The 27,439-nt window shown below is 49.4% G+C and overlaps 1 protein-coding gene across 2 annotated transcripts in view; it reads left to right on the forward strand.

Moving 5' to 3' along the window:
• Window positions 1–10,409: 10,409 nt before the first annotated feature.
• Window positions 10,410–27,439, forward strand: part of LOC136595472 (NEDD4-binding protein 1-like) — a 30,212-nt gene continuing 13,182 nt past the window's right edge. For both annotated transcript variants that reach the window (XM_066588703.1, XM_066588704.1), the window contains exons 1-5: window positions 10,410–10,491; window positions 12,779–13,074; window positions 15,989–17,472; window positions 23,480–23,610; window positions 27,148–27,244. In XM_066588703.1, coding sequence (XP_066444800.1) covers window positions 12,817–13,074; window positions 15,989–17,472; window positions 23,480–23,610; window positions 27,148–27,244 — 1,970 coding nt within the window. In that variant the 5' untranslated portion in view covers window positions 10,410–10,491; window positions 12,779–12,816. The remainder of the gene's footprint in view (window positions 10,492–12,778; window positions 13,075–15,988; window positions 17,473–23,479; window positions 23,611–27,147; window positions 27,245–27,439) is intronic.

Here is a 27,439-nt window from a genome sequence, read left to right on the forward strand (position 1 = left end):
TATGTGCGTTTACACCGGCGATTATCACCAAACGTGAGCGAATTATGTGCGTTTACAGCGGGCGATTGTCACCAAACGTGAGCGATTTATGTGCGTTTACATCGGGCGATTATCACCAAAGATGAGCGATTTATGTGCGTTTACACCGGGCGATTATCACCAAATGTGAGCGATTTATGTGCGTTTACACCGGGCGATTATCACCAAATGTGAGCGATTTATGTGCGTTTACACCGGGCGATTATCACCAAAGGTGAGCGATTTATCTGCGTTTACACCGGGCGATAATCACCAAACGTGAGCGATTTATGTGCGTTTACATCGGGCGATTATCACCAAACGTGAGCGATTTATGTGCGTTTACACCGGCGATTATCACCAAACATGAGGGATTTATGTGCGTTTACACCGGCGATTATCACCAAACGTGAGCGAATTATGTGCGTTGACACCGGGCGATTATCACCAAACGTGAGCGATTTATGTGCGTTTACAGCGGGCGATTATCACCAAACGTGAGCGAATTATGTGCGTTTACACCGGCGATTATCACCAAACGTGAGCGATTTATGTGCGTTTACACCGGGCGATTATCACCAAACGTGAGCGATTTATGTGCGTTTACACCGGCGATTATCACCAAACGTGAGCGAATTATGTGCGTTTACACCCGGCGATTATTCACCAAACGTGAGCGATTTATGTGCGTTTACACCGGGCGATTATCACCAAACGTGAGCGATTTATGTGCGTTTACACCGGGCGATTATCACCAAATGTGAGCGATTTATGTGCGTTCACACCGGCGATTATCACCAAACGTGAGGCGATTTATGTGCGTTTACACCGGGCGATTATCGCCAAACGTGAGCGATTTATATGCGTTTACACTGGGCGATTATCACCAAACGTGAGCGATTTATGTGCGTTTACACCGGGGCGATTATCACCAAAGGTGAGCGATTTATCTGCGTTTACACTGGGCGATTATCACCAAACGTGAGCGATTTATGTGCGTTTACACCGGGCGATTATCACCAAACGTGAGCGATTTATGTGCGTTTACACCGGGCGATTATCACCAAACGTGAGCGAATTATGTGCGTTTACAGCGGGCGATTGTCACCAAACGTGAGCGATTTATGTGCGTTTACATCGGGCGATTATCACCAAAGATGAGCGATTTATGTGCGTTTACACCGGGCGATTATCACCAAATGTGAGCGATTTATGTGCGTTTACACCGGGCGATTATCACCAAATGTGAGCGATTTATGTGCGTTTACACCGGGGCGATTATCACCAAAGGTGAGCGATTTATCTGCGTTTACACCGGGCGATAATCACCAAACGTGAGCGATTTATGTGCGTTTACATCGGGCGATTATCACCAAACGTGAGCGATTTATGTGCGTTTACACCGGCGATTATCACCAAACATGAGGGATTTATGTGCGTTTACACCGGCGATTATCACCAAACGTGAGGCGAATTATGTGCGTTGACACCGGGCGATTATCACCAAACGTGAGCGATTTATGTGCGTTTACAGCGGGCGATTATCACCAAACGTGAGCGAATTATGTGCGTTTACACCGGCGATTATCACCAAACGTGAGCGATTTATGCGCGTTTACACCGGGCGATTATCACCAAACAGTGAGCGATTTATGTGCGTTTACACCGGCGATTATCACCAAACGTGAGCGAATTATGTGCGTTTACACCCGGCGATTATCACCAAACGTGAGCGATTTATGTGCGTTTACACCGGGCGATTATCACCAAACGTGAGCGATTTATGTGCGTTTACACCGGGCGATTATCACCAAATGTGAGCGATTTATGTGCGTTCACACCGGCGATTATCACCAAACGTGAGCGATTTATGTGCGTTTACACCGGGCGATTATCACCAAACGTGAGCGATTTATGTGCGTTTACACCGGGCGATTATCACCAAACGTGAGCGATTTATGTGCGTTTACATCCGGGCGATTATCACCAAATGTGAGCGATTTATGTGCGTTTACACCGGCGATTATCACCAAACGTGAGCGATTTATGTGCGTTTACACCGGGGCGATTATCACCAAACGTGAGCGATTTATGTGCGTTTACATCGGGCGATTATCACCAAACGTGAGCGATTTATGTGCGTTTACACCGGGCGATTATCACCAAACATGAGGGATTTATGTGCGTTTACACCGGCGATTATCACCAAACGTGAGCGAATTATGTGCGTTGACACCCGGGCGATTATCACCAAATGTGAGCGATTTATGTGGGTTTACACCGGCGATTATCACCAAACGTGAGCGATTTATGTGCGTTTACACCGGCGATTATCACCAAACGTGAGCGATTTATGTGCGTTTACACCGGCGATTATCACCAAACGTGAGCGATTTATGTGCGTTTACACCGGCGATTATCACCAAACGTGAGCGATTTATGTGCGTTTACACTGGGCAATTATCACCAAATGTGAGCGATTTATGTGCATTTACACCAGGCGATTATCACCAAACATGAGGGATTTATGTGCGTTTACAACGGGCGATTATCACCAAACGTGAGCGATTTATGTTCGTTTACACCGGGCGATTATCACCAAACATGAGCGATTTATGTGCGTTTACACCGGGCGATTATCACCAAACGTGAGCGATTTATATGCGTTTACACCGGGCGATTATCACCAAACGTGAGCGATTTATGTGCGTTTACAGCGGGCGATTATCACCAAACATGAGGGATTTATGTGCGTTTACAGCGGGCGATTATCACCAAACGTGAGCGATTTATGTTCGTTTACAGCGGGCGATTATCACCAAACGTGAGCGATTTATGTGCGTTTACAGCGGGCGATTATCACCAAACATGAGGGATTTATGTGCGTTTACAGCGGGCGATTATCACCAAACGTGAGCGATTTATGTGCGTTTACACCGGGCAATTATCACCAAACGTGAGCGATTTATGTGGGTTTACAACAGGCGATTATCACCAAACGTGAGCGATTTATGTGCGTTTACACCGGGCGATTATCACCAAAGGTGAGCGATTTATCTGCGTTTACACTGGGCGATTATCACCAAACGTGAGCGAATTATGTGCGTTTACACCCGCGATTATCACCAAACTGTGAGCGATTTATCTGCGTTTACACTGGGCGATTATCACCAAACGTGAGCGAATTATGTGCGTTTACAGCGGGCGATTGTCACCAAACGTGAGCGATTTATGTGCGTTTACATCGGGCGATTATCACCAAACGTGAGCGATTTATGTGCGTTTACACCGGCGATTATCACCAAACATGAGGGATTTATGTGCGTTTACACCGGCGATTATCACCAAACGTGAGCGATTTATGTGCGTTTACAACCGGCGATTATCACCAAACGTGAGCGATTTATGTGCGTTTACACCGGGCGATTATCACAAACGTGAGCGATTTATGTGCGTTTACACCGGCGATTATCACCAAACGTGAGCAATTTATGTGAGTTTACACCGGGCGATTATCATCAAACATGAGCGATTTATCTGCATTTACAATGGGCGATTATCACCAAACGTGAGCGATTTATGTGCGTTTACACCGGGCGATTATCAACAAACGTGAGCGATTTATGTGCGTTTACACCGGGCGATTATCAACAAACGTGAGCGATTTATGTGCATTTACACCGGGCGATTATCGCCAAACGTGAGCGATTTATGTGAGTTTACACCGGGTGATTATCATCAAACGTGAGCGATTTATGTGCGTTTACACCGGGCGATTATCACCAAACGTGAGCGATTTATGTGCGTTTACACCGGCGATTATCACCAAACATAGGCGATTTATGTGCGTTTACACTGGGCGATTATCACCAAACGTGAGCGATTTATGTGCGTTTACACCGGGCGATTATCACCAAACGTGAGCGATTTATGTGCGTTTACAGCGGGCGATTATCACCAAACATGAGGGATTTATGTGCGTTTACAGCGGGCGATTATCACCAAATATGAGCGATTTATGTGCGTTTACAGCGGGCGATTATCACCAAACATGAGGGATTTATGTGCGTTTACACCGGGCGATTATCACCAAAGGTGAGCGATTTATCTGCGTTTACACTGGACGATTATCACCAAACGTGAGCGATTTATGTGCGTTTACACCGGGCGATTATCACCAAACATGAGGGATTTATGTGCGTTTACACCGGGCGATTATCACCAAACGTGAGCGAATTATGTGCGTTTACAGCGGGCGATTATCACCAAAGATGAGCGATTTATGTGCGTTTACACCGGGCGATTATCACCAAATGTGAGCGATTTATGTGCGTTTACACCGGGCGATTATCACCAAATGTGAGCGATTTATGTGCGTTTACAGCGGGCAATTATCACCAATGGTGAGCGATTTATGTGCGTTTACACCGGGCGATTATCACCAAAGGTGAGCGATTTATGTGCGTTTACACCGGCGATTATCACCAAACGTGAGCGATTTATGTGCGTTTACAGCGGGCGTTTATCACCAAACGTAGGCGATTTATGTGCGTTTACACCGGCCGATTATCACCAAATGTGAGCGATTTATGTGCGTTTACACCGGCCGATTATCACCAAAGGTGAGCGATTTATGTGCGTTTACACTGGCGATTATCACCAAACGTGAGCGATTTATGTGCGTTTACAGCGGGCGTTTATCACCAAACGTAGGCGATTTATGTGCGTTTACACCGGGCGATTATCACCAAATGTGAGCGATTTATGTGGGTTTACACCGGCGATTATCACCAAACGTGAGCGATTTATGTGCGTTTACACCAGGTGATTATCACCAAATGTGAGCGATTTATGTGCGTTTACACCGGCGATTATCACCAAACGTGAGCGATTTATGTGCGTTTACAGCGGGCGATTATCATCAAAGGTGAGTGGTTTATGTGCGTTTACACCGGGCGATTATCACCAAAAGTAGGCGATTTATGTGCGTTTACACCGGTCGATTATCACCAAATGTGAGCGATTTATGTGCGTTTACACCGGGCGATTATCACCAAATGTGAGCGATTTATGTGCGTTTACACCGGGCGATTATCACCAAACATGAGGGATTTATGTGCGTTTACAACGGGCGATTATCACCAAACGTGAGCGATTTATGTGCGTTTACACCGGGCGATTATCACCAAACATGAGCGATTTATGTGCGTTTAAAACGGGCGATTATCACCAAAGGTGAGCGAATTATGTGCGTTTACAGCGGGCGATTATCACCAAAGATGAGCGATTTATGTGCGTTTACACCGGGCGATTATCACCAAATGTGAGCGATTTATGTGCGTTTACACCGGGCGATTATCACCAAATGTGAGCGATTTATGTGCGTTTACAGCGGGCAATTATCACCAAAGGTGAGCGATTTATGTGCGTTTACACCGGGCGATTATCACCAAAGGTGAGCGATTTATGTGCGTTTACACCGGCGATTATCACCAAACGTGAGCGATTTATGTGCGTTTACAGCGGGCGTTTATCACCAAACGTAGGCGATTTATGTGCGTTTACACCGGCCGATTATCACCAAATGTGAGCGATTTATGTGCGTTTACACCGGCCGATTATCACCAAAGGTGAGCGATTTATGTGCGTTTACACTGGCGATTATCACCAAACGTGAGCGATTTATGTGCCTTTACAGCGGGCGTTTATCACCAAACGTAGGCGATTTATGTGCGTTTACACCGGGCGATTATCACCAAATGTGAGCGATTTATGTGGGTTTACACCGGCGATTATCACCAAACGTGAGCGATTTATGTGCGTTTACACCGGGTGATTATCACCAAATGTGAGCGATTTATGTGCGTTTACACCGGCGATTATCACCAAACGTGAGCGATTTATGTGCGTTTACAGCGGGCGATTATCATCAAAGGTGAGTGATTTATGTGCGTTTACACCGGGCGATTATCACGAAAAGTAGGCGATTTATGTGCGTTTACACCGGTCGATTATCCCCAAATGTGAGCGATTTATGTGCGTTTACACCGGGCGATTATCACCAAATGTGAGCGATTTATGTGCGTTTACACCGGGCGATTATCACCAAATGTGAGCGATTTATGTGCGTTTACACCGGGCGATTATCACCAAACATGAGGGATTTATGTGCGTTTACAACGGGCGATTATCACCAAACGTGAGCGATTTATGTGCGTTTACACAGGGCGATTATCACCAAACATGAGCGATTTATGTGCGTTTACAACGGGCGATTATCACCAAACGTGAGCGATTTATGTGTGCTTACACCGGGCGATTATCACCAAACATGAGCGAATTATGTGCGTTTACACCGGGCGATTATCGCCAAACGTGAGCGATTTATATGCGTTTACAGCGGGCGATTATCACCAAAGGTGAGCGATTTATCTGCGTTTACACTGGGCGATTATCACCAAACGTGAGCGATTTATGTGCGTTTACACCGGGCGATTATCACCAAACGTGAGCGATTTATGTGCGTTTACACCGGGCGATTATCACCAAACGTGAGCGAATTATGTGCGTTTACAGCGGGCGATTGTCACCAAACGTGAGCGATTTATGTGCGTTTACATCGGGCGATTATCACCAAAGATGAGCGATTTATGTGCGTTTACACCGGGCGATTATCACCAAATGTGAGCGATTTATGTGCGTTTACACCGGGCGATTATCACCAAATGTGAGCGATTTATGTGCGTTTACACCGGGCGATTATCACCAAAGGTGAGCGATTTATCTGCGTTTACACTGGGCGATTATCACCAAACGTGAGCGATTTATGTGCGTTTACACCGGGCGATAATCACCAAACGTGAGCGATTTATGTGCGTTTACATCGGGCGATTATCACCAAACGTGAGCGATTTATGTGCGTTTACACCGGCGATTATCACCAAACATGAGGGATTTATGTGCGTTTACACCGGCGATTATCACCAAACGTGAGCGATTTATGTGCGTTTACAGCGGGCGATTATCACCAAACGTGAGCGATTTATGTGCGTTTACAGCGGGCGATTATCACCAAACGTGAGCGATTTATGTGCGTTTACACCGGCGATTATCACCAAACGTGAGCGATTTATGTGCGTTTACACCGGGCGATTATCACCAAACGTGAGCGATTTATGTGCGTTTACACCGGCGATTATCACCAAACGTGAGCGAATTATGTGCGTTTACACCCGGCGATTATCACCAAACGTGAGCGATTTATGTGCGTTTACACCGGGCGATTATCACCAAACGTGAGCGATTTATGTGCGTTTACACCGGGCGATTATCACCAAATGTGAGCGATTTATGTGCGTTCACACCGGCGATTATCACCAAACGTGAGCGATTTATGTGCGTTTACACCGGGCGATTATCACCAAACGTGAGCGATTTATGTGCGTTTACACCGGCGATTATCACCAAACGTGAGCGATTTATGTGCGTTTACACCGGGCGATTATCACCAAATGTGAGCGATTTATGTGCGTTTACACCGGGCGATTATCACCAAATGTGAGCGATTTATGTGCGTTTACACCGGCGATTATCACCAAACGTGAGCGATTTATGTGCGTTTACACCGGGCGATTATCACCAAACGTGAGCGATTTATGTGCGTTTACACCGGGCGATTATCACCAAACGTGAGCGATTTATGTGCGTTTACACCGGGCGATTATCACCAAACATGAGGGATTTATGTGCGTTTACACCGGCGATTATCACCAAACGTGAGCGAATTATGTGCGTTGACACCGGGCGATTATCACCAAATGTGAGCGATTTATGTGGGTTTACACCGGCGATTATCACCAAACGTGAGCGATTTATGTGCGTTTACACCGGCGATTATCACCAAACGTGAGCGATTTATGTGCGTTTACACCGGCGATTATCACCAAACGTGAGCGATTTATGTGCGTTTACAGCGGGCGATTATCACCAAATGTGAGCGATTTATGTGCGTTTACACTGGGCAATTATCACCAAATGTGAGCGATTTATGTGCATTTACACCGGGCGATTATCACCAAACGTGAGCGATTTATATGCGTTTACACCGGGCGATTATCACCAAACGTGAGCGATTTATGTGCGTTTACAGCGGGCGATTATCACCAAACATGAGGGATTTATGTGCGTTTACAGCGGGCGATTATCACCAAACGTGAGCGATTTATGTGCGTTTACACCGGGCGATTATCACCAAACGTGAGCGATTTATATGCGTTTACACCGGGCGATTATCACCAAACGTGAGCGATTTATGTGCGTTTACAGCGGGCGATTATCACCAAACATGAGGGATTTATGTGCGTTTACAGCGGGCGATTATCACCAAACGTGAGCGATTTATGTGCGTTTACACCGGGCAATTATCACCAAACGTGAGCGATTTATGTGCGTTTACACCGGGCGATTATCACCAAAGGTGAGCGATTTATCTGCGTTTACACTGGGCGATTATCACCAAACGTGAGCGAATTATGTGCGTTTACAGCGGGCGATTGTCACCAAACGTGAGCGATTTATGTGAGTTTACAACAGGCGATTATCACCAAACGTGAGCGATTTATGTGCGTTTACACCGGGCGATTATCACCAAAGGTGAGCGATTTATCTGCGTTTACACTGGGCGATTATCACCAAACGTGAGCGAATTATGTGCGTTTACAGCGGGCGATTGTCACCAAACGTGAGCGATTTATCTGCGTTTACACTGGGCGATTATCACCAAACGTGAGCGAATTATGTGCGTTTACATCGGGCGATTATCACCAAACGTGAGCGATTTATGTGCGTTTACACCGGCGATTATCACCAAACATGAGGGATTTATGTGCGTTTACACCGGCGATTATCACCAAACGTGAGCGATTTATGTGCGTTTACACCGGGCGATTATCACCAAACGTGAGCGATTTATGTGCGTTTACACCGGCGATTATCACCAAACGTGAGCGATTTATGTGCGTTTACAGCGGGAAATAATCACCAAACGTGAGCGATTTATGTGCGTTTACATCGGGCGATTATCACCAAACATGAGCGATTTATGTGCGTTTACACCAGGCGATTATCACCAAACGTGAGCGATTTATGTGCGTTTACACCAGGCGATTATCACCAAACGTGAGCGATTTATGTGCGTTTACACTGGGCGATTATCACCAAACGTGAGCGATTTATGTGCGTTTACACCGGGCGATTATCACCAAACATGAGCGATTTATGTGCGTTTACAACGGGCGATTATCACCAAACGTGAGCGATTTATGTGTGTTTACACCGGGCGATTATCACCAAACATGAGCGAATTATGTGCGTTTACAGCTGGCGATTATCGCCAAACGTGAGCGATTTATATGCGTTTACAGCGGGCGATTGTCACCAAACGTGAGCGATTTATCTGCGTTTACACTGGGCGATTATCACCAAACGTGAGCGATTTATGTGCGTTTACACCGGGCGATTATCACCAAACATGAGGGATTTATGTGCGTTTACACCGGGCGATTATCACCAAACGTGAGCGATTTATCTGCGTTTACACTGGGCGATTATCACCAAACGTGAGCGATTTATGTGCGTTTACACCGGGCGATTATCACCAAACATGAGGGATTTATGTGCGTTTACACCGGCGATTATCACCAAACGTGAGCGATTTATGTGCGTTTACACCGGCGATTATCACCAAACGTGAGCGATTTATGTGCGTTTACACCGGGCGATTATCACCAAACGTGAGCGAATTATGTGCGTTTACATCGGGCGATTATCACCAAACGTGAGCGATTTATGTGCGTTTACAGCGGGCGATTATCACCAAACATGAGGGATTTATGTGCGTTTACACCGGCGATTATCACCAAACGTGAGCGATTTATGTGCGTTTACACCAGGTGATTATCACCAAACGTGAGCGATTTATGTGCGTTTACACCGGGCGATTATCACCAAACGTGAGCGATTTATGTGCGTTTACACCGGCGATTATCACCAAACGTGAGCGATTTATGTGCGTTTACACCGGGCGATTATCACCAAACGTGAGCGATTTATGTGCGTTTACACCGGCCAATTATCACCAAACGTGAGCGAATTATGTGCGTTTACACCGGGCGATTATCAACAAACGTGTTCGTTTGAACGAGCTTTGAGCGCTGATTCCCCGTGTAATGGCCCATAATGCTGCTGCCCCTAGTGGTATGGAGGACCGGCGGTGCCCGCACGGGGCTCACACTGCGCTGAGCTGCCAGTAAACAGCCCGCCGCCATCTTGCCGGAGACCACGAGCGCCGCGCAGTGGAGACAGTTGGGCCTCCAGCGGCCGCCGCTGCACCCGGAAGTGCTTGTGGCTGTTGGGCTGAGAGCTACTTTCTGTTTGTGTGTCGGAGACGCCGCGGAGCGCAGCCTGCATGGAAGCGTGAGTCCCCCGCAGCCCCCGGATACATGTACTGCCCCCTGCTGGCAGCAGCCTCCTCTGCTGCTATTACCCTAATCTACTGCCCCTCTCGCTGTCATTACCCTCCGCAACTACCCCCCTTGCCGTCTTCACCCTCCTCTGCTGCACCCCTCGCCATCATTGCTTTCCTTACCTACCCCCTGGCCGTCTTTGCCCTCCTCCGCCTGCCCCCCTCGCCCTTCTCCGCTTGCCCCCTACTCTGCTGGCCCCCCTCGCCATCATTGCTTTCCTTACCTACCCCCTGCCCCCCTCGTCCTCCTCCGCCTGCCCCCCTTGTCCTCCTCCTCTGCTGGCCCCCTGGCCGTCTTCGCCCTCGTCCGCCTGCTCCCTCCTCTGCTGGCCCCCCTCGCCCTCATCCGCTTGCCCCTCGTCCACCGGCCCCCCCTCGTCCTCTCGTCCGCTTGCCCCCTCCTCTGCCAGCCCCCCTCACCCTCGTGCGCCGCCGGCCGCCCTCGCCCGCCGGCCCCCCTCATCCGCTGGCCCCTCTGTTGGCCGCCGCTGCCGTTACCTTTGTGTGCCGTCCCATCTGCAATAAATAGGCTGGAGCAGAGAGTGGCCAGAAAGAGCGCCTCCCGCTGTGGAGGACCCTACATGGCTGCGCATTAAATAGGCAGACTGCTTATTTAATTGTGAATTAGGTAGTACTTCATATCGCCTGCGGAGGCGCTGCAGCGATATTAAATATTTGATCCCGGGGTCCCTGCAGCCGGATACTTGGTGTTGTGGTGTATAGCCTTGTGTTCATGCAGCGCTGACCTGTGGCATCGTATGTGAGGCTGAAGGGAGACACTGCCCATCCCCACCCGTTGATCCAGAGGAAGGCAAAAACCGCAAGAGGCGGAAGCCAATCAGCCCATTTGGGGGACAAATTCCTTCCCGACTCCATGATGGCAGTCAGACTAATCGCTGGACCCACCTCTGATAGCTCCTACCTGCCTGTAGACCCGATCACCGCCCCGCGGGTCACCTGATGTCTGTCCTGCTGTATATGTATCCACACCCCTCAGCGCCAGAACTGTGCGGGATAAGAACCAGCGGGGGGGGGGGGGGAGAATAAGGACCAGCGGGGGAGAATAAGGACCGGCGGGGGGGGGGGCGCCAAATTTGTTTTTAAACTTATTGACTCTTCATGATTTCTATTTTTCTTCTTTTTTGCCCCGATGAATGTCGCACGGACTCGCAGCGGGAGCGGCTGAACTTCTTCCCGCCACCTCCAGGGGGCGTCATGTGGTGTAGAAGTTGTGAAATTAGTTTCGAGGGAGATAAACTCCTCCAGAAATTCAGCTTTATTCCCAGCATTCACTGCTAGAGGAGAACCTGATGTTTGTCACCATGGTTACCGCGTCGCCAAATATAGTGTTTTTTGTTTTTTTTCTTCTTTTTCATTTTACTACTTTTTCACAATAAAAACACTTGAACTTTCCAGACCCGTAAGCTCCCCGCCACGGAGAGGCGGGAGGAGGCGCTGCGGCTTCTGCCGGTACCATTCTGGTGCGCCTAGGACTTTTGGACCACTTCTTCATTGCTTTTTTTCCTTAGAGGCCCCTAAGTGGCACGGAGCGGCTCTGGCCGATTGTTACATTGTTTGTCGCACCGTTCACATTGCGGGATGACGGACAGATGACTTTATGGTACGCGGTGTTACAAATGTGACACATCTGAGGGCTCCCACACAGGTTTAAAGACCCGAGCAGTAAAGGGTTAACAGCGACTCTTTTCTCACAGGGCTGTTATTATGGGGAAACCAAAACTGAACATTATAAGCTATAATTGCCGAGCTTAGATTCCTTACAAACCATCACTGCAGCCACTAAAGGGTTAACAAGCCTTCCTTAGGAGGACCGCCCCATTGCCGTTTTACCCTGTCGGGCTCAAATGCCCATCAAGGCGTCTCGGCAATGACTGTTCTTGTGCGTTTTTACTCAGGAGCGATCGTCGCTCAGTGAATGGAGGCGGTGCGGCCGGGAATGGCGCCAGCCCGCCGCCCCCCGTTCACGGTAATTCAATGATTCAGAACAAAAACTGAATCGAGGGGCAATTAAGGGGGCAGATGAACCCAATTAATTGCCCAGCCCTACCAAGAACCTTCAGGATGAAAGGCCAAAATACATTAATGCAGCAAAGTCTGCGGTTTTCCTCCTTCTGCGGTTCTTACTGGATTATTAGTGTCTAGATGCCGCATTCAAGGTATTGCGCTGTATAACTAGTCATGTGACCTGATGTTTCCATATTTTTGCTCCTCTCCCAGGTCCGCCGCATCCAGCATGACTGTCTCATAAACCAGGGATGGCTGGCATGGCCGTACAGAGCCGGGTGGAGGATGAGGCCCTCGGCACACATGTGGTGGACGAGTTCACGGCCCCCGGAGAACAGCGAAGCTTGTTGGAGCTAAGCCGCGGCCGGGTGCAGGCGCTCTTCCCGGTCATATTCACCGTCTTGGGGTGTTTAGAGAACCCAAGCGACGAGGAGGGCAAAAACGGGAAGAACCCGGGCCGGATCTGGCTGCAACTGAAAGGCAGAATCCCAGCTGTGGTGAAAGCCAAGGTACGGGGCGGGCAGAAGTAGCGGGTCACCTGAGCGCGGCGCGTTAAAGGGGTTGTATCGGATTAGACAAACATGGCCGCCTTCTTACAAGACCAATTCCATTTCTGCTCATGGACTTTGGGTGGTACTGCAGCTCGGACTCATTCAAATAGACGAGCATGAGCTGCAGTACCTTATGCAACCAATGGACAAGAGTGGCGCTGTTTCTGGGAGAAAGCGGTCATGGTTTTCTAATCTGAAGCTAACCCTATAAATATGTGCGCTATTTGTATCCATAGGTTCCAATTCTGTGAACGCTCGTCGCACCGTGCCCACGTGGTCAGCTGAAATCTGAGCTGTCTGACAGGCTTGTTGCTAGGGGCACACTTCCTAGCAACTAGTCAGTCAGAAGTTACTCAAGCCTCCAATTTGAGTCAAGGAGGCTTAACGAGGTTGTATCATAAGAACTACTCCTGTCCGTATGAGCTACTGGGGCATAAGGATCTCATAGGGGAGGGAGGATGGCGCAGGGGGAGGGTCGCCGCCGCTCGGGTGGATGGCGCAGGGGGAGGGTCCCCGCCGCTCGGGTGGATGGCGCAGGGGGAGGGTCCCCGCCGCTCGGGTGGATGGCGCAAGGGGGAGGGCCCCCCGCCGCTCGGGTGGATGGCGCAGGGGGAGGGCCCCCCGCCGCTCGGGTGGATGGCGCAGGGGGAGGGCCCCCCGCCGCTCGGGTGGATGGCGCAGGGGGAGGGCCCCCCGCCGCTCGGGTGGATGGCGCAGGGGGAGGGCCCCCCGCCGCTCGGGTGGATGGCGCAGGGGGAGGGCCCCCCGCCGCTCGGGTGGATGGCGCAGGGGGAGGGCCTAATCTTACAGTTCTGGCATTCCATCCTTTTTTTTTCACCAAGCAGGATAAGTATTGCAATATTGTAGCAGTTCAGACTTTTACGTAGACGGCAGCACCAAATGTGCGCAGGTTCTTTTAGTTTTTTTATGGGAAAAGGTGTGTGTATATATATCTATAATACTTTTTTTTTTTTTTAAACTGCTGAAAAAAAAGCCTATTGGAACCTTTTTCCCTTTTCCTGTGTTGCCTGCCACGGCCGCTGCCCAATGTATGGATTTGTGTGATTGCAGCCCACAGCAGCTCAATTCATTATTGCAATGGCCCCATCCTTGGGCATCCGACCCTGCTGATCAGCTATGGATGACCTATGGTGCCACGGCAGAGTGTATGGGGCTGGGTGATTCCGGCTGCGTACGCTGACAGCGGCCTGGTGAATAGCTGATGGACGGACCCCGCTGATCAGCTACGGATGACCTATGGTGCCACGGCAGAGTGTATGGGGCTGGGTGATTCCGGCTGCGTACGCTGACAGCGGCCTGGTGAATAGCTGATGGACGGACCCCGCTGATCAGCTATGGATGACCTATGGTGCCACGGCAGAGTGTATGGGGCTGGGTGATTCCGGCTGCGTACGCTGACAGTGGCTCGGTGAATAGCTGATGGACGGACCCCGCTGATCAGCTATGGATGACCTATGGCGCCACGGCAGAGTGTATGGGGCTGGGTGATTCCGGCTGCGTACGCTGACATAGCGGCCTGGTGAATAGCTGATGGACGGACCCCGCTGATCAGCTATTAATGACCTGGCCTCACTGTTTAGAGCTGGAAACCCCCTGTAAGTCCCGCTGCAGCCCGGTTTTACTGGTGATCAGCTTGCGGTTGGAGCAGATCGGCCACAACGTCTTCAGGTATCACTTGTATCCCTCCTTGGCAACGAGGAAGCAGTTGCACAATCTGACTGACTGATTGGTGTTTGTTTGAGCATCGTTGGTGCCAACATGTGATTAGATTGCAAGGCAAAGCGGCAGCAAATGAGTGGAAAGTCCTGAGAGGAGTCATGAGGAAGTCGCCGGCATGCAGGAAGTTTTTGTGGTAGGACAGAGAAGTTTGTGGAAAGCGGTCAGAGCGCAGGGAAACTCCGCAGGGCGCATCCAGAAGAGTTTGAGAACTTTGCACATAAGAAGTGGCCCGATTGTGACCAAGTCCCACCGCCGCCGCCACGCTCTCTGTTCAGCTTTTTTTCTTCTTGGAGCTGATTTCCCCTTTTGTTTTATATATCGTGACTGATGGTCTGAGCGACTTCCATGTGTAATGCTCTTTCATCACAAGCGCTGTACGGAAGTAAACTAATGGAAAAAGTTTTAAAGGGGTTCTCCCGGACTTCACGGTAGGTCAACAATAGATGATCGGAGGTTGGCTGCTATTTGGGGTCTGCGCTGATATTGGGCCATTTGTCTTTGTAGACAGAACCGGAAGCTGACAGCTCTGTCCACGGTGCAGTGGCCTGATTTAGTATTGCAGGAGCAAGTCCCATTGAATTCAATGCAATACCAACCACTACGCTACAGCCAGCGCTGTTTGCTTCTTGCTCAGTCCACAATGACAGCAGCAACAATATCAGCTGGTGGCCTTGTATCCCAAGTGTTGGGCCCTACTGATCAGCTGTTGGAGACTATCCTGAGGATAGGTCATTGATTGTAACATCCCGGACAACCCCTTTAAGTAATTTTCCATTTTCTGCCAATGCAATGAGTAGAGGATGGGTGTTATGAGCATGCCGGGGTTAGCTGAACGTTTTGTAATGACTGAAGGCGATGCATCGCTTTGTCTGGGGGGCTACATATTGGAGACTATAGTAGGCTGACCATGATATTATCACGACGTGCATCGAGGAAGGGGGGGGGGGCAGAATCTTCTCTTGGGGCCGGTTAATATATTACTCACTGAGGAGTCTGAAATTGCAGCGTTCGGTCAAATCATTGACCAGCAATATACCTAACGTCAAGAATAGGCATTGTTGACGGCCCCCCGGGGTCTTCTATTGCCCCTATGTTCGTTACCTGAGGGTCTGACTTTGCTTCTCTCTCGCAGGAATACGTTAAAGGCCTCTGCGAACCGGAGATGGAGATAAGAGAAGGCTACCCCAAGGAGATGCACTGCATATTCGCCTCCGCTCAGGGTTTGTTCCTCAACCGTCTCATTATGGACACTTGCGCCCACATCGCCATGGTGGAAATCGGCATCCTTAGTATTAAAGGTGGCACGGAACCCGTTGTCATGGCTCAGAGTCAAATCCAGCAGTTTGTTAGACTCTTTAGAAATAACGAAAATCTATCCCACGACCGAGAACCGGAGGTAAAACGGAGGTTCAAACAGTTTGTGGAAGCCAACGCAGATAAATATACCATGGACCTATTAATACTGCCCAGCACATTAAAGGAGGAGCTGCTGAATCTCACGTCGGAGGCCAAATCTTGTACAATACCCGACTGTGCAGATCTTGAGATCGCCACGGTAAACACCAACGCTGTAGACCAAGCCGATGGCAGTCGGTGCACTGAGCAGTCCAGAGTTGACACACGGACCCCGGTGACGGAACTGACCAAACAGCTGGACTCGGTCTTTTCCAGCGTACCGAAAACTCTACCAAACCCGCCACTCGTGCCGCTTTCCCACCAAGAAAGATCGTCGGTGAAGCGACGGTATTCAGAGAGTGAAGAAAGATGTCTGAAGAAGCCCTTCTCCTTAGAATGCATCCAGGTAGACGGTCCCATCTCCAGAGTCACCGACCCGTCTGATATTCCCATCATTGACTTGGTATCTGATTCCGGCGAAGACTCGTTGATCATCGTAGAAGACGACGCCACCGTCAGCGCGGAAACGGAGTACAAAATCCTTGTGAACTTCTTTAAGACTATGGGGTATTCCAAGGAAGTGGTTGAAAAGGTTATCCGGAACTTTGGACAGTCTGAGGAACCCTTAAGGCTTCTTGAAGAGATAGAAAAAGAAAGCAACAAGGTGCCGAGCCGGCGGGAAAGTCAAACCGGTGAGCAGCGAACGGCTAAAGACCTTAATGTCCCCAAAAAGGAGTCTCGGCCGCAGCAAGAGGTGATGGTAGAGCCCATCAGTACACACGCATTCAGTAACGGAGACCTTCTGAAGTATAACTCAAGGAAGCACAACCCCCTAGGGACTGAAGGACTGAAGACCCAAAGACCGGGAATGGAAGGTAATTTACTAAAAAACTTTAGCTTTGTTGCAAGAGGGGCTTCCAGTCCCCCGAGGAATAGACAAGTCTCGGCCTCCGAAGAACCGGGACCTTCCAACCTGCCTCCGGTCAAAGTTATAAAGCAGATCCCAGTAAAAGGCTGCACTCCTATGTATCCACCGAGACCAGTGCAAAATGCCGTTAAACCCTCCGTATCGGAGAGACCGGACAAGCAGAAGCCGTCCGTCACCGGAGTCCAAATGTTCCTGAATTCAATCAAAACGCCTTATAAACTGGAATTAAAGAACGAGCCGGGCGGAGCGGAGCTGCGGCACATCATCATCGATGGAAGCAACGTCGCGATCAGGTCAGTACCGCGCCTGTTGTGGGGATGTTGGCTGCTGTAGGGTGGGCAAGCTGCTGTACAATGCAGGATCCAGGTGGCCCACTATAGCCAACTTTAACCCCTTAATGACCGCCATAAAAAGGCTTTAGGGGTTCTGATGCCTTTTTGTGGCACTACATCCGGAGCCTGGCGCGGCGTCTTGAATAGGGTCTCTACCAGCTACCGGGGCCTCTAGCGGAGCCTCAGCAATAGAATACTGTCATGGCCAAAAGTTTTGAGACCGACACAAATTATGTGTTTTTTTTTATAGTTTTCTGCTTCGTGTTTTAAACTATTTTAGTCAGATGTTTCTATCGGTCACTGAAGTGCAATTAGAAGCATTTCATACGTTTTTAACCCTTTATGGACAAATATATAAACTTCATATTTACAGCGTTGGCCCTTATTTTCCAGCCTTCTGCACTTTGTTCACTGAGCCACTCGGTTAGCACTTTTCCCTTTGAGATGGAGCTCCATCATGCGGAAAAAGCCTTGTTCGTCACCAAATTGTTCCCGGGGCGGCTGGCGGAGGGTGCTGCCGGGGCGGCTGGCGGAGGGTGCTGCCGGGGCGGCTGGCGGAGGGTGCTGCCGGGGCGGCTGGCGGAGGGTGCTGCCGGACAAGGTTTATACCCCATTCTGTATTGATGGCGGTGGTCTTAGGCTGTGAGTGAGCCGCTCCCTGGGATGGGCAACCACCCCACACATGAACATCTCGGGGTCCCGTAATGCTGGCATGACCCAGGACGCATGGTAGCGCTCACCTTCTCTTCTCCGGACAGTCCTACTTCTGATGAAGCCCTTTATGACTATTTGGGACATCTGGAAGTAATTTCACCCCCCATCCTCTGCGGTCCAATCCCTGGACAGTATTTTAAAGTTTGAAAACTTATGAATTGCTTATAATTGTATTTCAGTCACCATAGAAACATCTGACTAAAATATCTTAAAACACTGAAGCGGCAAACTTTGTGAAAAACTAAAATTTGTGTCGGTCCCAAAACATTTGGCCACGACTTGTACGCTGTAATACTGAAGTACTGCAGTGTATTATAGAAACCATCAAAGGTTTTGGCATTCATACCATGCGAGTGCCGGCTGTCTTTAATGGCTGACCCGCGTCTGCAGCAGCCGCTGTCTGGACTCGCGCTGATTGCGGCTGGTAATCCTTTAAATGCAGCCATCACTCTGACAGCGGCAGATCGTCCCAGAAGATGGGGGACTAGAACCTGGCCCTCTGCATTTGTGCTGTTGTCCTCTGGATCTGCCGTCTCCCATCATCCCTCTTCCATCCTCCAAGATGGCCACCATGCCTATTATACTGTGCCTTGCTCACTGGCCACTGCTGGCCCATCACGTGAGCAACCGAGGTCAATCAGAGCAGCGACACGTGCCTGAGAGTACAATGCACATGTGCATCGGGTAGTGACTGTAGCAGGGCCGCCATCTTGGAAGATGGAAGTGTGGCCATAGGATCCAGGGGACACCGGCACAGAGTGCTGAGTAATAAATAATACACCCCCCCCTACCCCCTTCTCATTCGCAGGAGTAGAGGGCCCCTTTAAAGAGGATGTACATGTGTACAATTTTATGGCCTATCGTTAATCAATAGTAGATCAGCAAAGGTTTGCCAACCAAAAGTTCCGTCAATAAGCTGTTTGCTGGAGCCATTTGATCATGCACTGAGCTGATTTCTGCAGGAATCAGACAGCTTTGTTCCCACTGCAGTGGCCAGGCTTGGTATTGCAGGCAAAGTTCCCATTCACTTCAATGCCTGTAGTACCAAGCCTGGCCACTGTGGTGTGAACGGAGCTGTCTGCTTTCCTGAAGATAGGCAATAAAAAGTTTACAAATGGACATCCCTTTAATTTTATAATGGGCGGACTAGTTGGCAGCACAGCTCGATGCTTTCAGCGCTCACACCGGGGGAACGACATGGAAGGCGAGGCATAAAATGTACATCCGCGGATCGGCTGCTCTCAGCCCATAAGTGTAAGGTATAGTGCTAAAAGTAGGTGACTGTCGCTTTAAGGCTTTTCACTCGAGGCTGGATGATCCCTTTAATAACCACTTAAATGTGAACATTATTTTTTTATAGTTTTAGTCATTTCTTTTTTTACTATTGTCACTTCTCTGAAATAATATAGTAATATTAATCATCTCGTTTTGGGAGTGTTTCGCAAGGTCACTATGAGTCACGGTCCTCGCAGATCCGTGACGTCACTTTCTCTGCTGCGATGACGTCGCATTTCGGGAAGAGTCGTTAACGGCTTAAAGTTAGAAATTCATCTTAATTTTAAAAAAGTGAACATTTTGAGAGGCGGCCGGCGGGTCTGAGTCACAGAGACGTTACCGAGCGCATCCTGTTACATATCACAAACCACAACACATGATGAGGGTTGTAGTCCAGCTGCAGCTGGAAAGCACCTGTGTGCTACATTGTATCACCGGTCCCATGACACTCATTGTCACATTGTCATCCATCAGCAGCTGATGGCACTTCTATAGAAACAGACTGCTGAGGAGCTCAGTGTCTGTGTGCTGCGTTATTCTAGTCGCGTCACAATCAACACAGCTAAACATTTGTACATATATTACATTACCTATCCTATATTATACTCCAGAGCTGCACTCACTATTCTGCTGCTGGAGTCACTGTGTACATACATGACATTACTTATCCTGTACTGCTCCTGAGTTACATCCTGTATTATACTCCAGAGCTGCACTCACTATTCTGCTGCTGGAGTCACTATGTACATACATTACTTATCCTGTACCGATCCGAAGTTACATCCTATATTATACTCCAGAGCTGTACTCACTATTCTGCTGGTGGAGTCACTGTGTACATACATTACTTACCCTGTACTGATCCTGAGTTACATCCTTTATTATACTCCAGAGCTGCACTCACTATTCTGCTGGAGGAGTCACTGTGTACATACATTACTTATCCTGTACTGATCCTGAGTTACATCCTGTATTATACTCCAGAGCTGCACTCACTATTCTGCTGGTGGAGTCACTGTGTACATACATTACTTACCCTGTACTGATCCTGAGTTACATCCTTTATTATACTCCAGAGCTGCACTCACTATTCTGCTGGAGGAGTCACTGTGTACATACATTACTTATCCTGTACTGATCCTGAGTTACATCCTGTATTATACTCCAGAGCTGCACTCACTATTTTGCTGGTGGAGTCACTGTGTACATACATTACTCATCCTGTACTGATCCTGAGTTACATCCTGTATTATACTCCAGAGCTGCACTCACTATTCTGCTGCTGGAGTCACTGTGTACATACATGACATTACTTATCCTGTACTGCTCCTGAGTTACATCCTGTATTATACTCCAGAGCTGCACTCATTGTTCTGCTGGTGGAGTCACTGTGTACATACATTACTTATCCTGTACCGATCCGAAGTTACATCCTATATTATACTCCAGAGCTGTACTCACTATTCTGCTGGTGGAGTCACTGTGTACATACATTACTTATCCTGTACTGCTTCTGAGTTACATCCTGTATTATACTCCAGAGCTGCACTCACTATTCTGCTGGTGGAGTCACTGTGTACATACATTACATATCCTGTACTGCTTCTGAGTTACATCCTGTATTATACTCCAGAGCTGCACTCACTATTCTGCTGGTGGAGTCACTGTGTACATACATTACTTATCCTGTACTGATCCTGAGTTACATCCTGTATTATACTCCAGAGCTGCACTCACTATTCTGCTGGTGGAGTCACTGTGTACATACATTACTTATCCTGTACTGCTCCTGAGTTACATCCTGTATTATACCCCAGAGCTGTACTCACTATTCTGCTGGTGGAGTCACTGTGTACATACATTACTTATCCTGTACTGCTCCTGAGTTACATCCTGTAATATACCCCAGAGCTGTACTCACTATTCTGCTGGTGGAGTCACTGTGTACATACATTACTTATCCTGTACTGATCCTGAGTTACATCCTGCATTATCCTCCAGAGCTGCACTCACTATTCTGCTGGTGGAGTCACTGTGTACATACATTACTTATCCTGTACTGACCCTGAGCTACATCCTGTATTATACTCCAGAGCTGCACTCACTATTCTGCTGGTGGGGTCACTGTGTACATACATTACTTATCCTGTACTGCTTCTGAGTTACATCCTGTATTATACTCCAGAGCTGCACTCACTATTCTGCTGGTGGAGTCACTGTGTACATACATTACATATCCTGTACTGCTTCTGAGTTACATCCTGTATTATACTGCAGAGCTGCACTCACTATTTTGCTGGTGGAGTCACTGTGTACATACATTACTTACCCTGTACTGATCCTGAGTTACATCCTTTATTATACTCCAGAGCTGCACTCACTATTCTGCTGGAGGAGTCACTGTGTACATACATTACTTATCCTGTACTGATCCTGAGTTACATCCTGTATTATACTCCAGAGCTGCACTCACTATTTTGCTGGTGGAGTCACTGTGTACATACATTACTCATCCTGTACTGATCCTGAGTTACATCCTGTATTATACTCCAGAGCTGCACTCACTATTCTGCTGCTGGAGTCACTGTGTACATACATGACATTACTTATCCTGTACTGCTCCTGAGTTACATCCTGTATTATACTCCAGAGCTGCACTCATTGTTCTGCTGGTGGAGTCACTGTGTACATACATTACTTATCCTGTACCGATCCGAAGTTACATCCTATATTATACTCCAGAGCTGTACTCACTATTCTGCTGGTGGAGTCACTGTGTACATACATTACTTATCCTGTACTGCTTCTGAGTTACATCCTGTATTATACTCCAGAGCTGCACTCACTATTCTGCTGGTGGAGTCACTGTGTACATACATTACATATCCTGTACTGCTTCTGAGTTACATCCTGTATTATACTCCAGAGCTGCACTCACTATTCTGCTGGTGGAGTCACTGTGTACATACATTACTCATCCTGTACTGATCCTGAGTTACATCCTGTATTATACTCCAGAGCTGCACTCACTATTCTGCTGGTGGAGTCACTGTGTACATACATTACTTATCCTGTACTGCTCCTGAGTTACATCCTGTATTATACCCCAGAGCTGTACTCACTATTCTGCTGGTGGAGTCACTGTGTACATACATTACTTATCCTGTACTGGTCCTGAGTTACATCCTGTATTATACTCCTGAGCTGCACTCACTATTCTGCTGGTGGAGTCACTGTGTACATACATTACTTATCGTGTACTGATCCTGAGTTACATCCTGTATTATACTCCTGAGCTGCACTCACTATTCTGCTGGTGGAGTCACTGTGTACATACATTACTTATCCTGTACTGATCCTGAGTTACATCCTGTATTATACTCCAGAGCTGCACTCACTATTCTGCTGGTGGAGTCACTGTGTACATACATTACTTATCCTGTACTGACCCTGAGCTACATCCTGTATTATACTCCAGAGCTGCACTCACTATTCTGCTGGTGGGGTCACTGTGTACATACATTACTTATCCTGTACTGATCCTGAGTTACATCCTGTATTATACCCCAGAGCTGCACTCACTATTCTGCTGGTGGAGTCACTGTGTACATACATTACTTATCCTATACTGATCTGGAGTTACATTCTGTGTTATACTTCAGAGCTGCGCTCACTATTTTGCTTTTGAGTGCTGCCTTTGAACCTAATTGGTATACACTGCGGGGGTTTTATAAGCCGGACTTATGGGCAGTAAAACAAGCCTGTTTAGAAATCTTCACTAGTGACTGATATACGGTAGCGCCGCCTGGAGGGCAGAAGGGGAAAACCTGGTAATGGGTTCCCTTTAATCCCAGTGGTGTCCTCCCCCTCTCATCCTGTAGATGGCGGTTTATTGGTTAGTATTATCCACTAGTCCAGTACAATCGCCTCCTGCTTTGGGGACTCCCGTCTTCTAACGCTCCCCGTCTTCGTCTCGCAGCCACGGTTTGCAGCGCTTCTTCTCCTGCCGAGGAATCGCGATAGCGGTCGAATATTTCTGGAAGTTGGGACATCGGAAGATCACCGTGTTTGTCCCCCAGTGGAGAACGAAGAGAGATCCCAACATCACCGGTAAGTCCGGGGGCCATAGAATGTGTTGTGGAACTTTTTTATTTTTTTGACGGTCCGGAGCGATTATATCCTCCCCCCTCCACCCCCCCCCCCCCCCCAACTCCAGAAACTCTGCGTTTGGGTTTTGTTTCTAGTGGCCACCATTCAGCACGATTACAGCGGTGGGCTTGAAGATGTGATCATATGATCGCCGGGATAGTACACTGCATTACTTATGTAATGCATTCTACTAAGCCTATGACAGCAGCCTATTGGACTGCAGGAGGCGGGGTCTTATAGTTTGACTTACATGGCAGACATGGGGGCCTTTGTCAGGCTTTGGGTATCATGGGAACCCATTGATGTCTAGTGATCGCACTGCAGGGACGCCGATGGGTGACTGAAGGAGCCCCCTCCCTGTCATCTGCTTAAATGCTGCTGTTGCTATTGGTCGTGGCACGTAAGGGGTTAAACTGCCAGGATTTGAGGTTTATCCATTCGTGGCTGTTAGAGCAGGAGCCGGGCCGTCAGTCAGTCAAGCAGTAAAAAGGTGTATTGATAGCAACTAAAGGGTTAAAGGGGATGAATGTGTGAGCGCTGGGGGTCCGACCACTGGGGGCATGGCGCCCTTGAATGCCCCATGTGAATGCTCAGCCACCGCTCCCATCACAGGGGTCCTCGGGGTGCGGATCAGCGATCGGACACTAATAAAGGTTATTGGGAATGCCGATTACATATTGCTGCGGATGTATGTGGGGGTCCGTTGGCCGTCGGGCTCCGGGGGGCCGTGGTGGACCATGAACAGCCGACGCTGGACTTCAGGGGACGTTACATGAGGACCGCAGCCCCTTCTCTCATCTGTAATGTCCTTTAGCTGACACGTTCTATGGGTGGGCTTTTCCCGCCATCACTTGTTATGCTGCAGTAACGGCGCTGCGGTTTAGCGGTCGTCATAGTGAAACCTCGGTGCCGCTCGACGGGTTTGTAGTTTTGACTTTGATGTTTTTCATGACTGATTGACGTCTTTATATAAAAACAGGAAATCCTTCTGTTCTAAGGAGTTGTAGAATGACGGGGGCGCCACTGATCTACCTGCGTCCAGGAGCGCTACAGAACACGACCTCCAGAGGGGTCAGCGCTCAGAACACGACCTCCAGAGGGGTCAGCGCTACAGAACACGACCTCCAGAGGGGTCAGCGCTACAGAACACGACCTCCAGAGGGGTCAGCGCTACAGAACACGACCTCCAGAGGGGTCAGCGCTACAGAACACGACCTCCAGAGGGGTCAGCGCTACAGAACACGACCTCCAGAGGGGTCAGCGCTACAGAACACGACCTCCAGAGGGGTCAGCGCTACAGAACACGACCTCCAGAGGGGTCAGCGCTACAGAACACGACCTCCAGAGGGGTCAGCGCTACAGAACACGACCTCCAGAGGGGTCAGCGCTACAGAACACGACCTCCAGAGGGGTCAGCGCTACAGAACACGACCTCCAGAGGGGTCAGCGCTACAGAACACGACCTCCAGAGGGGTCAGCGCTACAGAACACGACCTCCAGAGGGGTCAGCGCTACAGAACACGACCTCCAGAGGGGTCAGCGCTCAGAACACGACCTCCAGAGGGGTCAGCGCTACAGAACACGACCTCCAGAGGGGTCAGCGCTACAGAACACAACCTCCAGAGGGGTCAGCGCTCAGAACACGACCTCCAGAGGGGTCAGCGCTGCTGTGTTCCCTTTACTTCCTTTTACCCGGAGGAGGAATGTGATGGATGGATAGATACATAGAGAGATGGATGTGCCAAAAGTCATGGGACGGGAACAAATATCATGTAGGACCCCAGCGAAGTGCAGCCGCTCTCCATGATATTGATACCACAAGCGGACAGAAGACGTCTGAAGGATGTGGAGCTGTTTGGATGCCCCCCCCAGCTCCAGGGGTATCTGTAGGTGCAGGATTTGCGGTGTGAATGGATTAGGCTCATGTCTGAGGATTAGGCCGGCCGCACCAGTCATAGGAACTCTCCAGAATGTTCCTCCAACCAGTTATGGACACCCTGGGCCCGACGGCACGGAGCATTATCCTGCTGGAGCATCCATCGTTGTGGGGGGAGATGAAGTCCATGAAGGGCTGGAAATGGTCACAAAGCTGACCAGACATGCCTAGGTGGACCAGTGTACCCAACCCATGCCATGAGAGCCGCACACCAGCATGGAGCCGGCACCGGCCTGCACAGCGCCTTGTTGACAACTGGGGTCCGTGGCTACATGGGGTCTGCGCCACACATGAACCCCACCAACCGCCTGAAACATTTGTTATTGTGACCCCGACCTGCAGGGATGTGGGCGGGCGCCGACCTGCGGGGATGTGGGCGGGCGGGCGCCGACCTGCGGGATGTGCGCGGGCGGGCCTCCTGCGCTGCCCACTGTGGGTGGTAATGCCTTCCATGACGTATTACCGGTACACACGGGACACTGTGCATCGTGAAATGGTAAAAGCCCTCACAATTTCGGAAATGGAGTGTCCCATCCGTCCGGTATTCGCCATCGTGCCTCGTTCCAACTCCAGTAATTCACGTCGTCTTGCCATGAGCACGCTGGGCAGCGTTAAACCTCACAACTGTTGGCGCTTCCAAGCCTTCTGTCCTCTACATATTGCTATCCCATGACTTTTGTCACATCCGTGTATTTTGTATACATGTTCCTGGGCTCCACTGGCACTTGGGGAATTCGCATCAGCGGTCAGCCTGTATTCTCATTGGTTGAGGGTGAAGTGAAGCCGGCACATAGCAGATATGTAATATGTAATGCTGACATGAGTGCTTGTGGTTCAGGCGATGGCGGAATGAGAATACGGCCGGACATGACTGCTATACAGGCGGCCCACCATGATGGTTTTTATTTAATGCCACATTTCTAAAGCCCCCACAGATGCTTGTCCGCCGACTGTAAGCAACACTTCTGAACATGAGTATCTTGGCTTTTGGGTAATGTCGCCCGGGGTCTTAGTCTTGCAGCAGGGGGCGCTGTTGGGCTCTTGAGTCAATGCCCCTGCAGGTTGCTGTGGGTACTGTCAGCAGTCACTGTACAGTACTGCAGGGTATTTCCATTTAGGACCCGCACCTATTCCGGGATCGGAGACCGACGCACCCTCCCAAATTACGGAAACAACGCTGCTCACTGCGCTATTTCTATAACACCCGTTCACTTCTGTGGGAGTTACGGGAATGGCATAAGACCGCCCTCTTGGTGCTTTCCATAAGTCCTACCCGCTACAGGTGGTCACCCTCCTATCTAGGCGTTGGCGCGGGCCACCGCGGTGGGCACCACATCCTATCAGACTGTTATGGCGTATCCTGGGGATGACATGAGATGGTGATAGCGGGGCTCAGCAGCGGGGTGTAGCGGTGGCGCGGGTCCTTCTATCAGACTGTTCTGGCATATCCTGGGGATGACCTGAGATGGTGATAGCGGGGCTCAGCAGTGGGGTGTAGTGGGGGCGCGGGTCCTTCTACGTGGCCTCCAGTCTAACACATCGTCTTGTCTTCCTTCATACAGAGCAGCATTTCCTCCAGCAGCTGGAAGAACTGGGCATCTTATCCTTCACTCCTTCCAGGACCGTCTTGGGATCTCGGATTGCAGCACATGATGACAGGTATGTAGTGTTCCCGATGAGGGGGGGTTGGGTTGTGGGGCTCGCGCCTTAAAGGGGTTGTCTGAGTCCCGTATGGGTATTCTGCTGTAATCTACTTACCACCAATCCGCTGGATGGTCCTCGCTGTCAAAGGTATTGAACTTCCACGGACGCCATGTACACAAGGGGTCATCGCATCTTGCTGTGTATGCGTAC

This window comes from Eleutherodactylus coqui, unplaced genomic scaffold, assembly GCF_035609145.1.
Source record: "Eleutherodactylus coqui strain aEleCoq1 unplaced genomic scaffold, aEleCoq1.hap1 HAP1_SCAFFOLD_210, whole genome shotgun sequence".
NCBI lineage: Eukaryota > Metazoa > Chordata > Amphibia > Anura > Eleutherodactylidae > Eleutherodactylus > Eleutherodactylus coqui.